Below are 19738 nucleotides of genomic sequence, written 5' to 3' on the forward strand. Positions count from 1 at the left end.
AAAGATTTTATTTATTTGACAGAGAAACCACACATACAGGGGGAGAGGGAGAAGCAGACTCCCCAAGGAGCCCAATGTGGGGCTCCATCTCAGAACCCCATGATCATGACCTGAGCTGAAGGCAGACATTTGACCAACTGATCCACCAAGGCACCCCTGAAGAATTAAGAATATAATGATGAGGGGTGCCTCAGTGGCTCAGTTAGTTGAGCCACTGCCTTTGGCTCAGATCATGATCCCGTGGTCCTGGGATTGAGCCCAATGTTGGGCTCCCTGCGCAGCCTAGAGCCTGCTTCTCCCTCTCCCACTGCCTGCTGCTCCCTCTGCTTGTGCACTTTCTCTCTCTCTCTCTCTCTCTGTCAAATAGATAAATAAATAAAAATTTTTTTAAAAAAAGGTTATAATGATGAGTAGTTATTTACAACCCTAGCAAATAAGCCCTCAGTGTTAGTTAAATTAATACTATTTATTTGAGCAAAGCACCCTCTACATCATTTTTATAGCAGGAAAAAGATAAGGTCACATTCGTCTATATAACCTATAAAGGAGAATTAATAAAGTAAATCATTATCTAAGATTGTATTTGTATTTTATGAAAGTTATAACTCAAGAACTCAGATAATATTGTCCAAGCCATTTAGATTCATTCAAAATTCATTAGTAAATGTTCTTCAGGGGCCATTATAATGTACAAAATACTATGTTGGTCATCTTTAGAAATAAAAGAATAAAATGAGATGTTTGCCACAGTTTAATCTACTGCAGAAGACAGATTTGTATAAATTAACTGCAGTATTAAGTGTGGGCTAAGTGTCACAATAGGTGGATAAAGGATAACAGTCAAACAATGGAGAACTGACAGCATTACATTCTTACAAAGCACTTTGAAATGGCAGTCATAAAATTCTGCAATCAGTATTACCTCATTCTGTTATATTAGGAAGCATGTATGGGGCACCTGGCTGGCTCAGTTGGAAGAGCATATGGCTCTTGATCTCCAGGTCATGAGTTTGAGCCCCACACTGGGTGTAGAGATTACTTAAATAAATTTTTTTTAAATAAAAATTTTTTTAAAAGGAAGCATTTGCTACATGATCAGAGGCCATAGTTGGGAATCAAAACTATTTTATTATAAACATTCATTTCGGGGCAGCCTGGGTAGCTCAGCAGTTTACTGATCCAGGAGCCCGGGATCAAGGCCCACGTCAGGCTCCCTGCATGGAGCCTGCTTCTCCCTCTGCCTGTGTCTCTGCCTCTCTCTCTCTCTCCCTCTCTCTCTCTCTCTCTGTCTCTCATGAATAAATAAATAAAAATCTTTAAAAAATTCACTTCAAGCACATGAAAAAATTTTCAGAATAATATACCTAATGCCCCTGTAATCATCAGCCTACTTTATCTAACCTAATATTTTGCCATATTTTATCAGGGCCTTTGTTTTTAAAAGAAATAAATTAAACATATAATTAAAATTTCTGTGTACCTTTCCTAAGCCCATTCTCCCACACCAGAACCACTATCATGAATTTGATATGAATCATTTGTATGCATGCTTTGATTCCTCTGATATGTATGTATCTATAGGTACATATGTATCTACATTCTTGGTTTGCATATTTAGCTTTATATCTGTGACATTATAATGTACATGTAATGAACTAAAACCTGAGTTTTTAGTTCAACATTTAGTTTATGAAATGTATTAATTTGAGCACATTTAGATCTAATTTACCAATTTAACTTCTGACAGTATATCATTACTATCTAAATAAACACAATGTACTTTTCTCCTTTAACAAACATTAATGTAGATTTCAACTATTATGAACAATATTGCCTTAAACACCCTTATTCATGTCTCTTGGTACACTTTTGCAAAACTGTTTTTTTTTTAGATTATTTATTTATTTTTAGATTTATTTTTTTATTTGACAGTGCAAGCACATGCATGAATGAGCAGGGAGAGAGACAGAGAGAGGGACAAGCTGATCACAGGGCCTGATCCTGGCCTGATTTCAGGGTGCTGAGATCATGACCGAGCCGGAGAAAGTCAGACACCCAACTGTCTGAGCCACCCAGGTGCCCCTGAAAAACTATTTCTAAGACAATGATTTTTTTTTTTTAAGACAATGATCTATAGAGTTTTTTGATCTTGCATACTTATTTGTAAAACATTCTTGAGAATGAATTTAAATATGTATATCTAAATTATATATTCTTCTACAATAACATTATATATTATAAAGCACATGAAAAATAGAAATTAAAGGAATGAGATGCAGACAAAATAAAATATTAAATAATTTGTTTTTATAAGAAGATTAAACCTGTTTCTCTCTAATTTTTTTTTAAAGATTTCATTTATTTATTCATGAGAGGTACAGAGACAGAGGGAGAAGCAGGCTTCTCGCAGAAAGCCCGACGTGGAACTCAATCCCAGAACCCCAGGATCACGCCCTGAGTCAAAGGCAGATGCTCAACCGCTGAACCACCCAGGTGTCCCTGTTTCTCTCTGATTAAGGAAAATATTAAGGGGCACCTGGGTGGCTCAGTGGTTGAGCATCTGCCTTTGGCTCAGGTCATGATCCCAGGTCCTAGGACTGAGACCCATATCAGGCTTCCCACAGGGAACCTGCTTCTCCCTCTGCCTATGTCTCTGCCTCTCTGTGTGTGCGTCTCTCATGAATAAGTAAATAAAATCTTTTTTAAAAAATAGAAAAGAAAAAAATTAATAATAATGTATTTTAATGATAGTAATTCTGATTAAAAGTCAGATCTGGTTACAATCACTATTTATCTATAAATATGGCAGGTGGAGTACTCAACTAGAAGCAAAAATATGTCCTCTTTGCCATGCTTTTGTTGTTTATGTTTGCCTTATTGGTATAATTTTGCTTAAGTTTATTTATCTATTTAAGTAATCTCTACACTCAACATGGGCCTCAAACTCATGACCCTGAGATCAAGAGTTGCATGCTCTTCTGGCTGAGCCAGCCGGGTACCCTTTGTTGGTAGGATTTTTAAGCCATATGTCTACCTTTTAGTTTAAATAATAGGGGTTGCCTGGGTGGCTCTGTCAGTTAAGCATCCAACTCTTGATTTCAGCTGAGGTCATGATCTCAGGATTGTAAAATCGTACCTCATGGCAGGCTCCACAGTGGGTTTGGAGCCTGTTTAAGATTCTTTCTCCCTCTCAAAAAAAAAAAAAAAAGATTCTTTATCCCTCTCCCTTTGCCCCTCCACCCAACTCTGCGTGCAAGCACTCTCTCTTAAAAAAAAAAAAAAGACAAACAGTTGCCAAATATTTGAATAGATAATGAATAAGAGAATAAAAATGTTTAAAAAAAAAGAACTCCTTCCTTCCTTTCCCCAGGCTATGAAGATATTTATACTGTTTCCCAAAAGTTTTAAATTTTGCTGCTTAAACATAGATCTTTAAAACATCTGGAGGGGATCCCTGGGTGGCTCAGCGGTTTAGTGCCTGCCTTTGGCCCAGGGTGTGATCCTGGGGTCCCGGGATCGAGTCCCACGTCAGGCTCCCTGTGTGGAGCCTGCTTCTCCCTCTGCCTGTGTCTCTGTCTCTCTATGAATACATAAATTTAAACAAAAATCTTAAAAAAAAAAATGTATAGTCGGACAGCCCTGGTGGCTCTTGTTTAGCGCCACCTTCAGCCCAGGGCCTGATCCTGGAGACCCGGGATCGAGTCCCACATCGGGCTCCCTGCATGGAGCCTGCTTCTCCCTCTGCCTGTGTCTCTGCCTCTTTCTGTCTGTCATGAATAAATAAATAAAAATCTTAAAAAATATATATGCTCTATGCCATGTGAGGTTGTATTCTTATATAATTTTTATAGTCTATCTTGTGCCTATAGTTGGTTTCATTTTCTCATTCTTAAACTCTTAATTTTTTAATCAAGGTTTTTTTTTTTAGTCTTTTCAAAGGACCAGATTTTGGTTTACTTATAATTCTGTTCAAAACTTAGTTGATTTCTAATCTTTTTTGCTCTGAGTCCTTTCCAAGTGCCTGTAGCCACATGTAAAGTTCTTTTCTGGACAAAATTCTGAAGCCTGGCTATTTCTTTCCTTCCTTGCCCTCATGCCTCCCTCTCAATTTAAGGGAAAACTACCTTGAGGCCATTAGAATTGAATAGGAAGCTTATTATACCCTTAATCTGATCTCTATTGCAGGGCAGAATCTTTTTTTCTTTTTCTTTTTTTTTTTTTTTCTTTCTTTTTTTCCTCATTGAGGTAAAACTGACATTTTAAAGTATACAATTCAGTGGTGTTTAGTACATTCAAATATTGTATACCCAACACCTTATTAGTTCCAAAACATTCTTGTCCCCCAAAATGAAAGCCTCATTCCCATAATCAATTATTCCGCAGCCCCTAGGAACCACTAATTTGCCTTGTTTCATGGATTTACTTATTCTGGCTATCTCATATAAATGGAATCACACAATCTATTATCTTTTATGTTTGGCTTCTTTTACTTAGCATGACGTTTTCAAAGTTCATCCATGTTATAACATGCATCAGTAATTCATTCTTTTTTGTGGCTGAATAATACCCCATTATATGGATATACCTCTATTTCTTTATCATTCATCATCAGTTGGTGGATGTTTGGGTTTCTATCTTTTGGCTATTGTGAGTAATGCTATCCTGAACATTCAAACAAAAGTACAGGAATCCCTGGGTGGTGCAGCGGTTTGGTGCCTGCCTTTGGCCCAGGGTGCGATCCTGGAGACCCGAGATTGAATCCCACGTCGGGCTCCCTGCATGGAGCCTGCTTCTCCCTCTGCCTGTGTCTCTGCCCCCCCCTCTCTCTCTCTCTCTCTCTCTGTGTGACTATCATAAATAAATAATTTATTTAAAAAAACAAACAAGGGATCCCTGGGTGGCGCAGCGGTTTGGCGCCTGCCTTTGGCCCAGGGCGCGATCCTGGAGACCCGGGATCGAATCCCACGTCGGGCTCCCGGAGCATGGAGCCTGCTTCTCCCTCTGCCTGTGTCTCTGCCTCTCTCTCTCTCTCTCTGACTATCATAAATAAATAAATTAATTAATAAAAAAAAAAAAAAAAAAAAAAAAAAAAAAAAAAAAAAAAACAAAAGTACAAACTTTTGTTTGAATATTTGTTTTCAATTCCTTTGTGTGTATACATAGGAATGGAATTACTGTCACATGGTAATTCTGTGTTTAACTTTTTGATGTAGCTTCCAAACTATTTTCTGTAGCGACTGAACCCAGTAACATAAGAGGGTAGCCACAAATACCCACGAGTAGTGTAAGAGGGTTCCGATTTTTCCACATCTTCTCCAACACTTGTTATTTTCCTATCTTTTTTAAATTATACTCATCCTATTGGGTATGAGCCAGCATCTCATTTTCTTTTTTAATTAGCATCTCATTTTAATTTGCATTTCCTCAGTGATTAATGATGTTGAACATCTTTTCACATGCTTATGGGCCATTTGTAGATCTTTTTTTGGAGAAAGTCTATTCAAGTCCTTTGCCCATTTTTTAATAGGTTTGGGGGTTTTTTGTTATTGAGGAAGGGCAGAATCTGAATGGAAATTAGTTATTAAAGAGCTTTTATTTTATAAAAAAAATATTTATTTATTTAATCATGAGAGACACAGAGAGACAGAGAGAGAGAGACAGAGACACAGGCAGAGGGAGAAGCAGGCCCTTCACAGGAGCCCAATGTGGGACTCCATCCCGAATCCCATAATCACTACCTGAGCCACCCAGGCATCCCTATTAAAGAGCTTTTCAATCTTATTTCCTATTGTTTGGACCAAAAAAAACATCAGCTTACCCAATCTTTCAGTGTTTCACATTTCTGCACCCTCTTTATTTCTTTTTCATTTCTTCTTGCAAACCAGCCATTTGGTACCTTGATAAATACAGCCAGCAACAAGAACTCATACCACTACCATTCTATTTTCCAACATTTTCTTCCAAAGGGAGATGCAATAGACAATTTGTATACCTTCCAAGTTGTCACAGGTGATAATAAAACCATCAAATATTTTACTCTGGAGAGCACAGTTCTTTATCTTTCCAGGCTTTATTTTTTTTTTTTAATTTTTTATTTATTTATGATAGTCACCGAGAGAGAGAGAGTGAGGCAGAGACACAGGCAGAGGAAGAAGCAGGCTCCATGCACCGGGAGCCCGATGTGGGATTCGATCCCGGATCTCCAGGATCACGCCCTGGGCCAAAGGCAGGCGCCAAACAGCTGCGCCACCCAGGGATCCCTCTTTCCAGGCTTTAATAGCAGTTTGTTCACTTACCTACCCTGACACTTAAGCCAATGCCACATTTTAGATTCTTGTGAAAACATCTCATCCTACTATCAATTGCAAAATTAGAGAAACACTAGCTGTACCAACATACCTCAAGTTTTCAGTATTTTTTAATTAAACAGAGGTTTATTTCTGGTTATATAAGTAGAATCTAAGACAGGTTTTCAGTGGGCGTACTTTCACATGGTAATCCAGGAACCCAAGCTTTTTCCATTTTGTGACTCTCCCATTGCCTTGGGCCTCAGAGTCTTTCAGTTTCAGGTGGCAGTTGGTTAAACAGGGAGTGGAGGAAGCACATTTGCATATAGCCACTTTAGCCCCAAAGTGACACCCATCACTTCTACTCACAACCTATTGGGGTAAGAATTAGTCTTACAGCTTTGCATAAGTGCAAGAGGCAGAGAGGGACACAGCATAGGGTGGGGTGAGGAGCCTGAAAAATGGGTCTGTGATTGAAGAGTCTCTTGCCAGCAACAATTCTACATTATGGAAGGGAACTCAAGTCTTCAGTGGATGGTTGGCTGTCTTTATCACATCTGCACTATAGGAAATTCTAAAGGAATTATTTTAGGTAGTTGGAAATTTATCTCACAGGGAAAGTCCAAGTTTCAGCAAAAAATTAAAGAGCAGAGAAAGTTGTAGAAAACATTAAATGAATACTGACAAGTGGTGAGAAGTGGTTGGATTCTAGATATACTCTGAAGGTGGAGCAAATTGGAGTTGCTGACAGACTGAATGTATGGTAAGAGATAGTTAAGGAAGACTCCAGTTTTGAGCTTAGTTAGCAGGAAGGATGAAAATCCAATATAGTACCATTCATCTCCTCATCTAAGCCCAAAGCTTAGCCTGCTATGCCTATGAGCAGTGAAAGAAACCCCAAGCCCTTAGATGACAGAAGCCAACATCCTCACCCTCCCAAATCCAGAGAAGCTGCACTGCAGTTTTTCACGGCTTTTCTAGGTTCCTGCACCGGGCCTTACTCTTACTTTCTTCCAAATTCAGCCATGAATGTAAGTTTGCTTATATATTTTCTCTAGCACTTCTGAGTAGTAATAGTGGCAGGAGGGTAATGGGGTTACTTAATCCACCATATTGCTAGATTTATTAACTTTTCATTAGATTATATGTCTTTCTTATGGCAAAAGTGGCAACATCTAAATCCCACAAAAATGGGCCACCTGGGTGGCTCAGTGGTTGAGCATCTGTCTTTGGCTCAGGTCGTGATCCCAGGGTCCTGGGATCGAGTTCTGCATCAGGCTCCCCATAGGGAGCCTGCTTCTCTCTCTGCCTATATCTCTGCCTCTCTGTGTCTCATGAATAAATAAAATCTTTAAAAAAAAAACTTTAAAAAAAATAAAAATAAAAAATCCTACAAAAATATGGCAAAAAATTTTGAAGTTTTATTTCACTTTACTGCCTTACCTTCCAAACAAATCTCTTTTATGCATACATGATTACATGAAGAAAAATTATTTCCTCTTTGAAGACAGTTGAAGAGAAGCAACTCCATAAAATACATTTGACTGAAGTATTTTACAGTTTTTCTCACACAGATAGCACATAATCATTCTCATTAAACCTCCATATTTTGCCTAATGAAATTAGTTTTCTCTCTTTTCCCTTGGTCCCTATGTAAGAGACTCTACTGAATGTTTTTAGGAAGCCGATTTGGCTTATCAAAAACTTTGGCTTATCAAAAACTAAGTCAACAAGCTTTTCAGTCAGCCTACAGGTAAATAGGGGTCATGGATTTTATTTTATTTTTTTTAATTTTTTTAAATTTTTATTTATGATAGTCACACAGAGAGAGAGAGAGGCAGAGACATAGGCAGAGGGAGAAGCAGGCTCCATGCACCAGGAGGCCGACGTGGGATTCGATCCTGGGTCTCCAGGATCGCGCCCTGGGCCAAAGGCAGGCGCTAAACCGCTGCGCCACCCAGGGATCCCGGGGTCATGGATTTTAATTTGGCAGATTAAGCAGGTACATTTATCCTGGTATACTCTCATAACTCCAATAAAATGATAAGTTAAGCAATTAGGGATTTTAATGTATAAATCACTAGGACAAAAAACAAGAGAGAGGCACCTGGGTTGTTCAGTTGTTTAAGATTCTGACTCTTGATTTAGGCTCAGGTCATGGTGTCAGGGCAGTGGGATTGAGGCTCCACACTCTATAGGAAGCCTACTTGGGATTCTTTTCCCCTTTGTCTGTCTCTCCCTCCCTTTGCCCCTGACCCCATTCACACTCTCCCTCTCTCTCTCTAAAATAAAATAAATACATCTAAACACACACACACACACACACACACACACACACACAAGACAACAGGTAAGAAATGTCAACAATTTTGGAAGCTAGAAAATGGATTATGAGTACTTGTTAGCCTTAGTAGAGCAAAAGACTCAAAACACATTTGCAGAAGATACTAAGATGCAATGTGATCCAGGCCATAGAACCTTGGAAAGGACCAGAAATTGGAGATACATGGTACTTGTAAAAGTAGACATGCAATATAAGTCTAGAAACAAGAGCCTAGGTACAAAGTCTTTCAAAGGAACAAGTTACCTTTAGAGCCCTTTTCCTACTTTTTACAGCCACATTGCTTCCTCTCCTTAACCCTGACAAAAGATGTTATTATCTAAAAACAATAGACCAAAGAGGCTCTAAACTCAGACACCATGTGCAATTGAGGCCAGAGTGATCAACAATATTAAAATTAGATGGATTAAGTGAAAAATCTTTTTTTTTAAGTGAAAAATCTTACCCTGAATATCTAGATTTTGATATGGTGACCACTCCCCCAACCTCTGTCTTCAGAAGACATTCTGAAACAATAATAAAAAGCTATATGCAAGCTTATTCATAGAACAAAAGAGATCTTTTGGAAATTAAAACAGTAAAAATTTAAAATTCAATAGAATTATTGTAATATAAAGTAGAGATACTCTCTCAGAAAGGAGAGCAAAAAGAGAGAGGAAAGATAAGGAAGACAGTGAATCAGTCTAAGAGATCCAATATATGAATAATGGGAGTTTCAGGAAAAAAAAAAAAAAAGGCAATCAAAGGAGAGAAAATCAGAGTAATACAAGAAAAATTCCTAGAACTACGTAGCATGAGTTCCCACATTGAATGAACAAAACAAGGACCATAGCAGGAGACGTAATCCTGAAATTAAAGAACATCAAAAAGGAAGAAAGATTTTAAATGTTTTCAGCGGGTAGCCTGGGTGGCTTAGCGATTGAGCCTCTGCCTTTGCCTCAGGGCATGATCCCGGAGTCCTGCATGGAGCCTGCTTCTTCTTCTGCCTATGTCTCTGTCTCTCTCTCTCTCTGTCTCACTCTCTCATGAATAAATAAAAGCTTTAAAAAAATGTTTTCAGAGAGGAAAAAAAAAAGATTTCGCAGTTAGAATACCACATTTCTCACTATCAATATACAGGTGCTAAAGAAAAATAGAATGTTGTATGTTATGCACTGTTGCCAATACAGCAGTGAGTGAAACATACCAAAATCCCTGCCTTCATGGAGCCTCCATTCTCGACAATCATTAAGTAAAATTTACATAACGTGGGGCACCTGGGTGACTCAGTCAGGCATCCGTTTCTTGATTTCAGTTCAGGTCATGATCAAGCCCTGTGTCAGGTTCCATTGCTGAGAGCAAAGCCCATTTAAAATTCTCTTTCCCTTTCTTAAAAAAAATAAAAATTTTTTAAATTACATAATGCTAGATAAGTACTTTAGAGAAAGATAACGTATTGAAGGGGAATATTTTCTAGGATGGAGATGAGGGGTAGCATTTTCTTTTAAGGTTTATTTATTCATGAGAGACAAGAGGGAGAGGCAAAGACATAGGCAGAGGGAGAAGCAGGCTCCATGCAGGGAGCCTGATGTGAGACTTGATCCCAAGGACCCCAGGATCATGACCTGAGCCAAAGGCAGATGCTCAACCACTGACCCACCCAGGCATCCTGGAGGGGAGCAATTTATTTATTTATTTATTTATTGAGAGAGAGTGTGAGCAAGAAGGAGTAGAGGAAAAATCTCAAGAAGACTTTGACCTGAGTACAGAGCCCAACATGGGGCTCCATCTCATGACCCTGAGATCATAACTTGAGCTGAAATCAAGAGTTGGCCAATTAACCAACTGAGCTACCCAGGCTCCCCATGGTGGGGCGGGGGGGGGGGGGGGTGGCAAGCGATAGCTATTTTAAATAGGGTTGTAAGGGATAGTGGCAGTTAAATAAAATCATAAATTGAAGACGAGGAAACTGCAGCTCAAAGAGTTAACTTGGTCAAGTTACTCTTCAATTAACATGGGAGTTAATAAAGCTAATAAAAGTACAGTTGAATATAATAAGGAAGGCACCTGGAATCTTGGTGCATCATATTATAAAAGCTGTTCAGACTTATTTGGTCAAAACCAAGCTAAATCTGTTCTTTTAGACAGTTCCAAGAAGTATTGGGAGTGTGCTCATTAATCCAGGTACAGAAAGAAAACATTAAATTTGTGTGTATATTTATTTCAGGCCAAAGAATCTCAAAAACCAAGAAAGATTCTTAGGAGGATATGGTGGAAACACTTCAAAAAGATCATAATCATCACTGTGGTAATTCTCCTTTCAATCATCATCATTCTTTTAAGTACAAATGTAATACCAACCTGACCCTTTCTCTCACCATGCCCAGCAGTTACCAATAAATGGTTATATGTAAACATAGAGTTCCACAACCAACAATTATGAAGGCATTCTCTGGTGGAAGCCTGGAACAGAAGGGGGTTGCAAGTTTTTCCTTGTCCCTTCAGTGTGCCTTATTGACTCTTGCCCTTGTACCTCTTCCATTTCTGTAATTCCGTTTGTTTTTTTTTTCCCCCCACTGCACTAGCTACTCCCCCAGCCTCCTTTCCCTTTGTTAAGATTAAGAACACAAACGGGGGAATGAGACCACTGAAGTTTAACTCTCCACTCAGCCACATACCATCTAGGTGACTTTGGACAAGTAATTTAACCTGCGCCCGTTCCTTATGTGTAAAATGGAGCTAATAATAATACCACATAGAATTATATCTACCATATAGTAAATGTTATTTAAGTGTTAACTCTTATTTAATAGGAAAAAACAGTTGCATTTGTGGCATTAATTAAATCTCTATTATCTTACTCCTTACTCAGAAGAAAAATGACTGTGATCTTATAATTCCCTTAGGAGTCTTAACATAAGTACACAATCCAGAAATAGACATTTACCTCTTCTACATATTCTTTAATTTGAAATGACAATTCAAGCCATTGTTTTATACTAGCCATTTCTTTGGGTAAAAATTTTTTTTTTTTAATTTTTATTTATTTATGATAGTCACAGAGAGAGAGAGAGAGGCAGAGACACAGGCAGAGGGAGAAGCAGGCTCCATGCATCGGGAGCCTGATGTGGGATTCGATCCTGGGTCTCCAGGATCGCGCCCTGGGCCAAAGGCAGGCGCCAAACCGCTGCGCCACCCAGGGATCCCGGGTAAAAATTTTTAAATTAGGAAGCTATATTATTTCTCTAATAAATCACAGGTCCTCTTTTGCCTCCCTGTTTTTTTTTTCACATGATATTTAATCCAATAACCTCAAATCGCTAAGAATTCTAATAACTAAGTATCCAACTTCACTTTGCAGTTGGTAACAAGGTTTCCCAAGTTCTATTTCCTAAGTAGGAACTTGAGGTCTAAAGTCAGTTTTAAAAGTCATTTAGCAGGGTGCCTGGGTGGCATCAATTTAGCATCTGCCGTTGGCTCAGGTGATGATCTTGGGGTCCTAGGATCCAGCCCCTCTGGGCTCCCTGCTCAAGCAGGGAGTGGGCTTCTCCCCCTCCACAACCCTCACACTCTTCTCTCAAATCAAATCTTTTTTAAAAAATTAAAATTAAAATAATTTAGTGGTCATTTAGTGATCCATGGGGAAGAATAAAAGAACAAGGGTTCCTGTCTGCTAGAGAACACATTTTAATTCTGATAATGATCAAGTATCAACATTTTATTTATTTATTTTTTTAGGTATCAACATTTTAATTAGGCACCAAGCTTCTTGTTTCTCCAGCACAATATCACCTTTCAATTCACCAAATACTTTTTTAAAGATTTGAAGTGTTAGAAACTTTGGAGTTTCTGTAATTTATATCCAGAAAAAAATAGGTGATATATTGAATATATACTCTGATATAAGGTATTAACTGCTTTGGGTGAGGAGTGTCTCATTAATCTTACAATGACATAAAGAGGTAAAAACTATTAAGTATAATGTTAAAGCACATGGAACAATGGCTAGCACATTAGTCCTACGTGGATGTTTGTTCATATTATCTTTATTTTGTAGATGAGAAAATACCACGTTAAATGACATGTTCAGGGTCACACAGCTAGGAAACATATTCACTAATTCAAATATTGGCTGTAGTATATATGAAACCTGTATCCTGGGCAGCCCTGGTGGCGCAGCAGTTTAGCGCCGCCTGCAGCCCAGGGCGTGATCCTGGAGACCCTGGATCAAGTCCCACGTCAGGCTCTCTATATGATGCCTGCTTCTCCCTCTGCCTGTGTCTCTGCCTGTGTCTCTCTGTCTCTATGAATAAATAAATAAAATCTTTAAAATAATAAAAAAAAAAGAAACCTGTATTCTTAACTCAAAGTATATCACCTGATCCCATAAGTTAATTGCAGGCCAGGTAAGACACATGAATATTTTTGCTTTTTGTAGGTTAGTAGATTGTTCTGGGGAGGGTGGGGAGAGACAGGAATTTGAAGAGGGAGTATTGAGAGAAAAGGAATTGTCATGGATTTTTCTATTAATTTTTGAGGCCTATATAATGTATCTCCTAACATTTCTGTAATTTATAATTATGTATAAAATATCTGCGGGGCAGCTGGGTGGCTCAGTCATTTAAGCCATCTGCCTTCGGCCCAGGTCATGATCTCGGGATCCTGGGATCAAGCCCCGAGTTGGGCTCCCTGCTCAATGAGGAGCCTGCTTCTTTCTCTCACTCTGCTTGGGTGTACTCTCTCGAAAAAATGAAGTCTTTAAAATATGTGTTTCTTGATTGTCCTAAGTACTAGTATAAATATTGCTAGAAGTCATGAACTTAAAGATCACCTAATCTTCCTTCTCCCCAATTTTATATATTAGGGTGCCAACACCCAGGAAACTAAAAATGAAAAACTTATACAAGCTCCTCTCCACTTGCAGTACTTAAGTAAAGCACAGGCTATCACCCTGGTTCCAGGCAGGAAGTCTCATATAATGCCTATGTTCCTAGGCAGTCTTAGAGCTTAAGGGTTAAGAAAAAAGCACTTGTTTATTAATAAGGAGTGTTTACCTATTTGTACTACATTTGTCAGATAATACCTAAGTAGAAAGAAACAAATATTAAGGCAACCTTAGACTTTTCATTCATTTCTGCATTCAAATATTATTCAGCTCCTACTCTGCACTCAAACAGTCCTAACATTACGATTTATTTTGTTACACATTGATAGAGACAACTGTTTGAGAAATTAGTGGCTATATATAGAAGTATAAGAAATGGATCTAATCCCAATGAAAGTTTACATTCCAGTCGAGGAGGCAAGACCTATAAAAATCATAAACACATTGCAACATCTACTTAAGTGTACATTGCCTGGCAGAGAATAAATTCAAGAAAGATAATGATCAACACCAGCTCCAGTCACTGAAGATTATTTCATGGGTTTTAAGTGTGATAGTAATTGGATCTTACTAGAAATTGAATTTATCTCCATAAGTAAAGGCAGTCAACAGTAAGTTATGTGATTGAAGTTACTATGTGCCAGTAGATTATTTAATACAATTCTGAGGTAGGGACTACTATTTCTATTTTAGAGATGAGAAAACTGAAAGATAAGCAGTGTCACTTGCCTGATTCCACTGGGCCAGTAAGAGGAAAAGATCAACAAATGAAGACACCACTTCCTGTGGGGGTACAGAAGGTGGACTAGGCCTTAGGAGTCCAATTGTACACTCAGTCCTCAAATGGCCTGCAGCAGAGCTCAGCCTGTAGTTCTTCATTTCCCACACTTTAGGGGTGCTTTAATTCACTCCTTTGACACTGTCTTCTCTAGCAAGTAACCTCTTCTGAATTCCTAACCATTTTCCAACTCTCTACTGGATACACCCACTTAGATATCATGCAAACACTTTAAATTTTAAATCCCCAAACTACATATCCTTCCTCCTTTCCCCACAATGTTTACTTGACCTTATTTACTTCTAAAGGGATCACGCTATTTTGTAAACCAGACTGCTTTAGACCACTTTGCTCATCTCAGATTACTTACCAAATTCAAGGGACTTTTATAACAAATCTCCTGAAGGTTCATAACCAGGGAAGCCCAGAAGAATTTACAAAAGCAAGGAGGGGAGTCCTGGCAGGTACCCAGGCAAACTTTAAAAAGGGCACTCATCCTATCATGGGCAGTTATGTATGTCTACTCCACATGAGCCTGGCCGTATTATATTCTTCATATTCCGACTGCCCAGCACATATAGGCATAAACACTTTTCATATGCATGACTTCCATAGCTCTTAAACAGTTTATAAAACATGAAGCTTTAGCCTTCAACCATCAATCATCAGATTTACGTAAAAAATACAGATGCCTGGGCTCTACCTCCTGAAGATTCTACTTAAAGCTGGGATGGGGCCTTGAAGTGTTTAACCTCACAATCAAGTTGAGAACCACTAATCCCAAAGCATTTTCACATGCCTATCATCTAAAATCCAAGAGGAACACAGAATTCTGTTCGAAAACTGATGCTTAGAGAAGTTAAATTTTACTTGCCCAACATCACAGGGTAAATGACAAAGAGTTGGATCTCAGAAACATTCATTTGAAATAATCTATGCCACTGGAACGTATTAACGAGAAATTGTTTTTAAGCCTGGTATATAGAATGCCCCACACATTTTTAAAAATCTGAAAAAGGATTTTAAACTTGTTTCAAAATTTCATATTCTCATTATAGAATCACTGAACCTAAAATAACAAAACCCATTATTTAATTTGACCTGATTTTTAGGAAAAAAAAAAGGCAAATCACAAGCTGGTTATATAGTCAGAGGTCATATGGGGCAAAGCAGAACTGCTCACCAAACCATGATCTGCCAGAATGGCAACCCCTCTCTTGGCAGGCCAGCAATAGGACTGAATCATATTTCTCAGAGTTCTCAAGGGACACAAACAGGAAATGGAATAGTGAAATGATGTTATATTAGGCTTCCTCTGAATTTACACTGATAATGAGTACCTTGGCTAACATTAGTGCTACTGTACACATCTAATCCAATTTGCCATCCTCTGAAAAATATACACAAGTCCACATAAATAGTAGAGGACTACCAACACTTTTAGTGGTCTTACCACATTTGACAGCAAACCCAGTAGAGGCCAGAGAATGAACATCGCCATATAGAATCATCCTTTCTCTATTCTTCCTAACATTCTGGAGAAAACCAGAAATTACCCTTTTTTCTTCCATTAAATTCAGTGACTCCTCAAACTTAGAACATTATTTGACCATTATGCCCAATCTAATTTTCAAAAGAATCCCATCATTTAACACTCTTATGACATTTTAAACATCATAGTGGTCTTACCTTTTAAACTAAGAAAATAAGACCTGTTATTTGATGGTATTCATCCAATAGTGGAAAGCTTAAATTTAAAAAAAGAAAAGAAAAGAAAAGAAAAAGACAGTGCAAAAAATGCATGAGTGCTGTAAGAGTTTAATTGTAAGACAAAAGCACTACATTATAATTTGAACATAAGTAATCTTCCAGAAAGAAAACTTAGTGCAAATTAAAACCCCACTAAAGCCCACTATAAACTTAATATGAAGACTCTAAAAAGGCTTCTAGAAATGGAAACACTTGGTTCTAACAATTTGTTGAGGGAGAATATGTCTTGAAAATGTTAAGTGATACAGAGAATATCATGTTAGTTTAAAATCAAGTCAACCAGGTACTAAAAAAAAAAAAAAAAAAAAAAAAGACATGCTGATAGGTCTTAACACATAAAACTAATTGACTAGTAGTAGCATGCTTTATATATCAATGATTGTAGAAGCAGTGTACAACAAATTACTGAGCATTTCAAAGTTTTATTGCCTTAGCCAATTTCTTAACTACAGTGTAATAATCAAAGAGCCATCTTCCAATTTTTATTTTAAAAGGGTTCCATTTCATCAATGAGATTGGCAAGTGTCTTCTAAAAATGTGATTAATCCCTGTGTAACCCAAGGCCATCTATACAACCAAAAAAAGTGCAATCATATCATTCCCTTTCTGGAGTACTTACTCAAAACATAACTTCCATGACATGTTAAATGTCGCTTTTGGGTACTGACATTAACAGACCTCTTAAGTTTCTTCTAATATTTTATTTGAGAAATAAAAGATCGAGAAATGTAACCTTGCAAATTCTAAAGTGCAAATACAATATAGCCTATCCCATTACAAAATAAAATGCATACTAATTAACTGTGCAGTAAACTATCAAGTGACTTATCAAAACAGAATAAAAAAAAATCCAATAGCTTCTATCACTGTCCTCCTCTAAAGCTTATCTGTACTTTCTCTGAAGACTTTAAGGAATTCCTCTCATGACTACTAACGTAACTGATTTGGATTGCTATTAACAAAGAACACCTTGCTCTTACTTAGGATCTAATTCCTATGAAGCAATACCTTTTTAATAGTAAAATAATTTTGTAAGGTTCTTTTTTCATGCCCTTAAAGCACTCCTGTCCCCCGCAATTTACAGGACTTACTGGGGCAAATTAACACTTAGCAGTTACCCACAGCTCAGTCTTCCTAAATTGCATAGTCCTTGGATACCAGTCATTACCTAAGACTACTATACTACAGCCATTCAAGATGGGGAGACTGCCGAATTACTTGAGAATCTTAAAGATACCAAAGACAGTGGAGCAATATGTAACCAGACCACCACAAGATAATAGCAAGTCAATTTCAGAGTTGCTAGTTACCAATTCATAATGGAATGGATGAGTGACATCAGTGACAAACCAAAGAGGCAAAAATGCAGGCAATATGTGTATCATTACCTACAGAGAATTTAAAAATCGTAAAACCAACTTGCCATGTCTCTACATCCCTTTTCCACTGGGTAAACTACTGCTCATTGTCATCTTGTACACTCATTAGGAAGCAAAGTCTTTCCAACTGTTTTTTCAAGCTAGACTTGGGAGTTCATGATTAAAATACTTGAGTATTGTTGTTTAATGGAACATGCTCCTTTGTCTTTACATGACATAATAGTAAAAACAAAAAATCCTTAAGAGATAGCATAACTATCTTAAAGCAAAAACATGTAGAACTTTAGGGTAGCTAAAATCACTTGGGGGTGTGTAAAATATATGCTCCTAGAGAGCAGCCCCAAACAATTCTGATAGAAATGGGCTGCAGGCCTCTTTGAAATGGCGAGAATTAGAATCAACCCATGCCCAATTTATCATATTATAGGCAACTAACAGCAATCAACAAGCCAGGCTGACTCAATTTGCACAACTGGATATTCATGTTGCCAGAATCATTTTAGCGGTGGAAATTTCAGGCTAGACTCTTAAAAAGGCCAGCAGTGAAGAAGGGATAAAGAATGCACTCTGAGCTAGTCGATAGTAAATATCAGTTTTTATGAATAGTTTGGGGTCATACTTAAATGTTAGAATGCTAATAAAGTTACCTTAAGTAAAATGCTCCCCCCAAAATTTACTGAGATGTGTCAGTTTACTATATGGACCTAGATTTTGACATTTCAAGTTAATCTGACCCCAAATAAAATTATGCATTCCAGAACCAAAACAAATGCTATGGTAGATAGTGGTTTCAGTTCTGGTTTTCAAAATTCCCAATACCTCAAGACCCTAAACATAAAGTACTTCTTAAAGTACAAGATAACAATTTCAAATAACTTTTCCAAGCAGTCAAAAGAGCACATAAAGTATGGAATGCACAGGCCTAATAACTTGCCTCATCCTAATGTTATTAATGAAGCCACCTTTCAAAATTTATCTCAGCATGAATGGCACCTGGACAGATGTTCAATATAATGTATTATAACCTGATCACAACAATGAAGCAACTGCCATCCCAGTGTGGAAATAGTAATGTAGCACCAAAACTTAAGACTTTTAACTCATCAAAAGTTAAGGAATAAAAGACAAACCCCAAAACCCCAAATAGATTATAACTCACCTGGTAACACACATCTAGTAAACCAAAAGGTATCAAAACTTCAACTAGGACAGTAGACCAAGAAAGTACAGACAGTACTTGAAAAGAAGTGGGATTGATAGCTGTGGTAAAAGTCTGCAGAACTGGAATTGAAATCAAAGCAACTCACACTGTCCATTAGTAGAAATTGGTTCTATAATAAACTAGCTACTTTTGAAATTTACTTTGTTGGCCAAATTCTGGAAAATACTGTTCTAGAATACTATCTGCATTTTAATTTACCTGCCCCCTTTATCACCAACCACCCCCACGCAAAAACAAAAAACCACACACACACACCTGCTAAAAAATAGACCACATCATTCTTAGTCCCTTCTGAAATCCTACTAAAACCCAATTTTTTAAAGAGGGGAGGGGAACAACATTTAAAAACTGGGACGACAAAGAATGGGAAGGGAGACAACAATGGAATTTTGGAAACTGCGAAGCTTATCAACAAATGGTAGTGGACTCCACACAAGAAAACTGAATATGCTATTAGCAATGAGAGTAGCTCAGACTGTACCTCAGAAACCCCCCGCCCCCCCCCCCCCCCCCCCCCGCCAAAGGCTCAGCAATTGACAGCTCAGGTACCTTTAAAAACAGAGGTAAAAGGACAAGGATGATTGATTCAGTCTGTTTGACAAGCAGTTAAACCCACCATCACCGTTTCTCTGTACTGACAAAGAATCCCATATTCCTGGCAGATAATTGGAGATTACCTGAAGTAAGAAAAGGTGATCTTTGTACTCAATAGGCATGGAGTGAATAAAGTACTTATTCAGAACCCTCAGCTGCCTTCCCTCACTGGAATCCTAGAACACTGGCAGCTAGGTTTTTTTACCCTTTAGGCAGGAGAGGAGACAAAGACTTCTGGTGAATCTCACCAGCTTAAGAAAGGGGAGGGGGGAGATTATCAAGGGGTTCCTAATAAAATCACATTCTGATCACTCAATAGTGAACCCCAAAGTTAACAAGCCCTAGCCAATTCACAACATTCACCTTTATACTGTCCACTCCTAAATAAGAGCCAAGGATCACCCAACATTTGAGGGAAATTTGCAGTATGAAAGACAGAAGCTCAACCAACAGGAAAGTAAAGCATCTTGGAAACAAACCTTTCAAGTTACTACTAACCTCAG

General features: G+C 37.9%; 1 protein-coding gene across 9 annotated transcripts in view; it reads left to right on the forward strand.

Annotated features, from left to right (window-relative positions):
* LOC140623448 (uncharacterized) overlaps window positions 1-19738 on the forward strand; it is a 78214-nt gene that overhangs the window by 24890 nt on the left and 33586 nt on the right. For 8 of the 9 annotated variants that reach the window (XM_072809908.1, XM_072809909.1, XM_072809907.1 and 5 more), the window contains one exon: window positions 10835-10915. In XM_072809908.1, the coding sequence (XP_072666009.1) occupies window positions 10835-10915 (81 nt within the window). Of the gene's footprint in view, window positions 1-10834; window positions 10916-12345; window positions 12891-19738 lie in introns of those variants that run through there. The other variant, XM_072809912.1, reaches the window with a different exon arrangement.

This window comes from Canis lupus, chromosome 33, assembly GCF_048164855.1.
Source record: "Canis lupus baileyi chromosome 33, mCanLup2.hap1, whole genome shotgun sequence".
Classification (NCBI taxonomy): domain Eukaryota; kingdom Metazoa; phylum Chordata; class Mammalia; order Carnivora; family Canidae; genus Canis; species Canis lupus.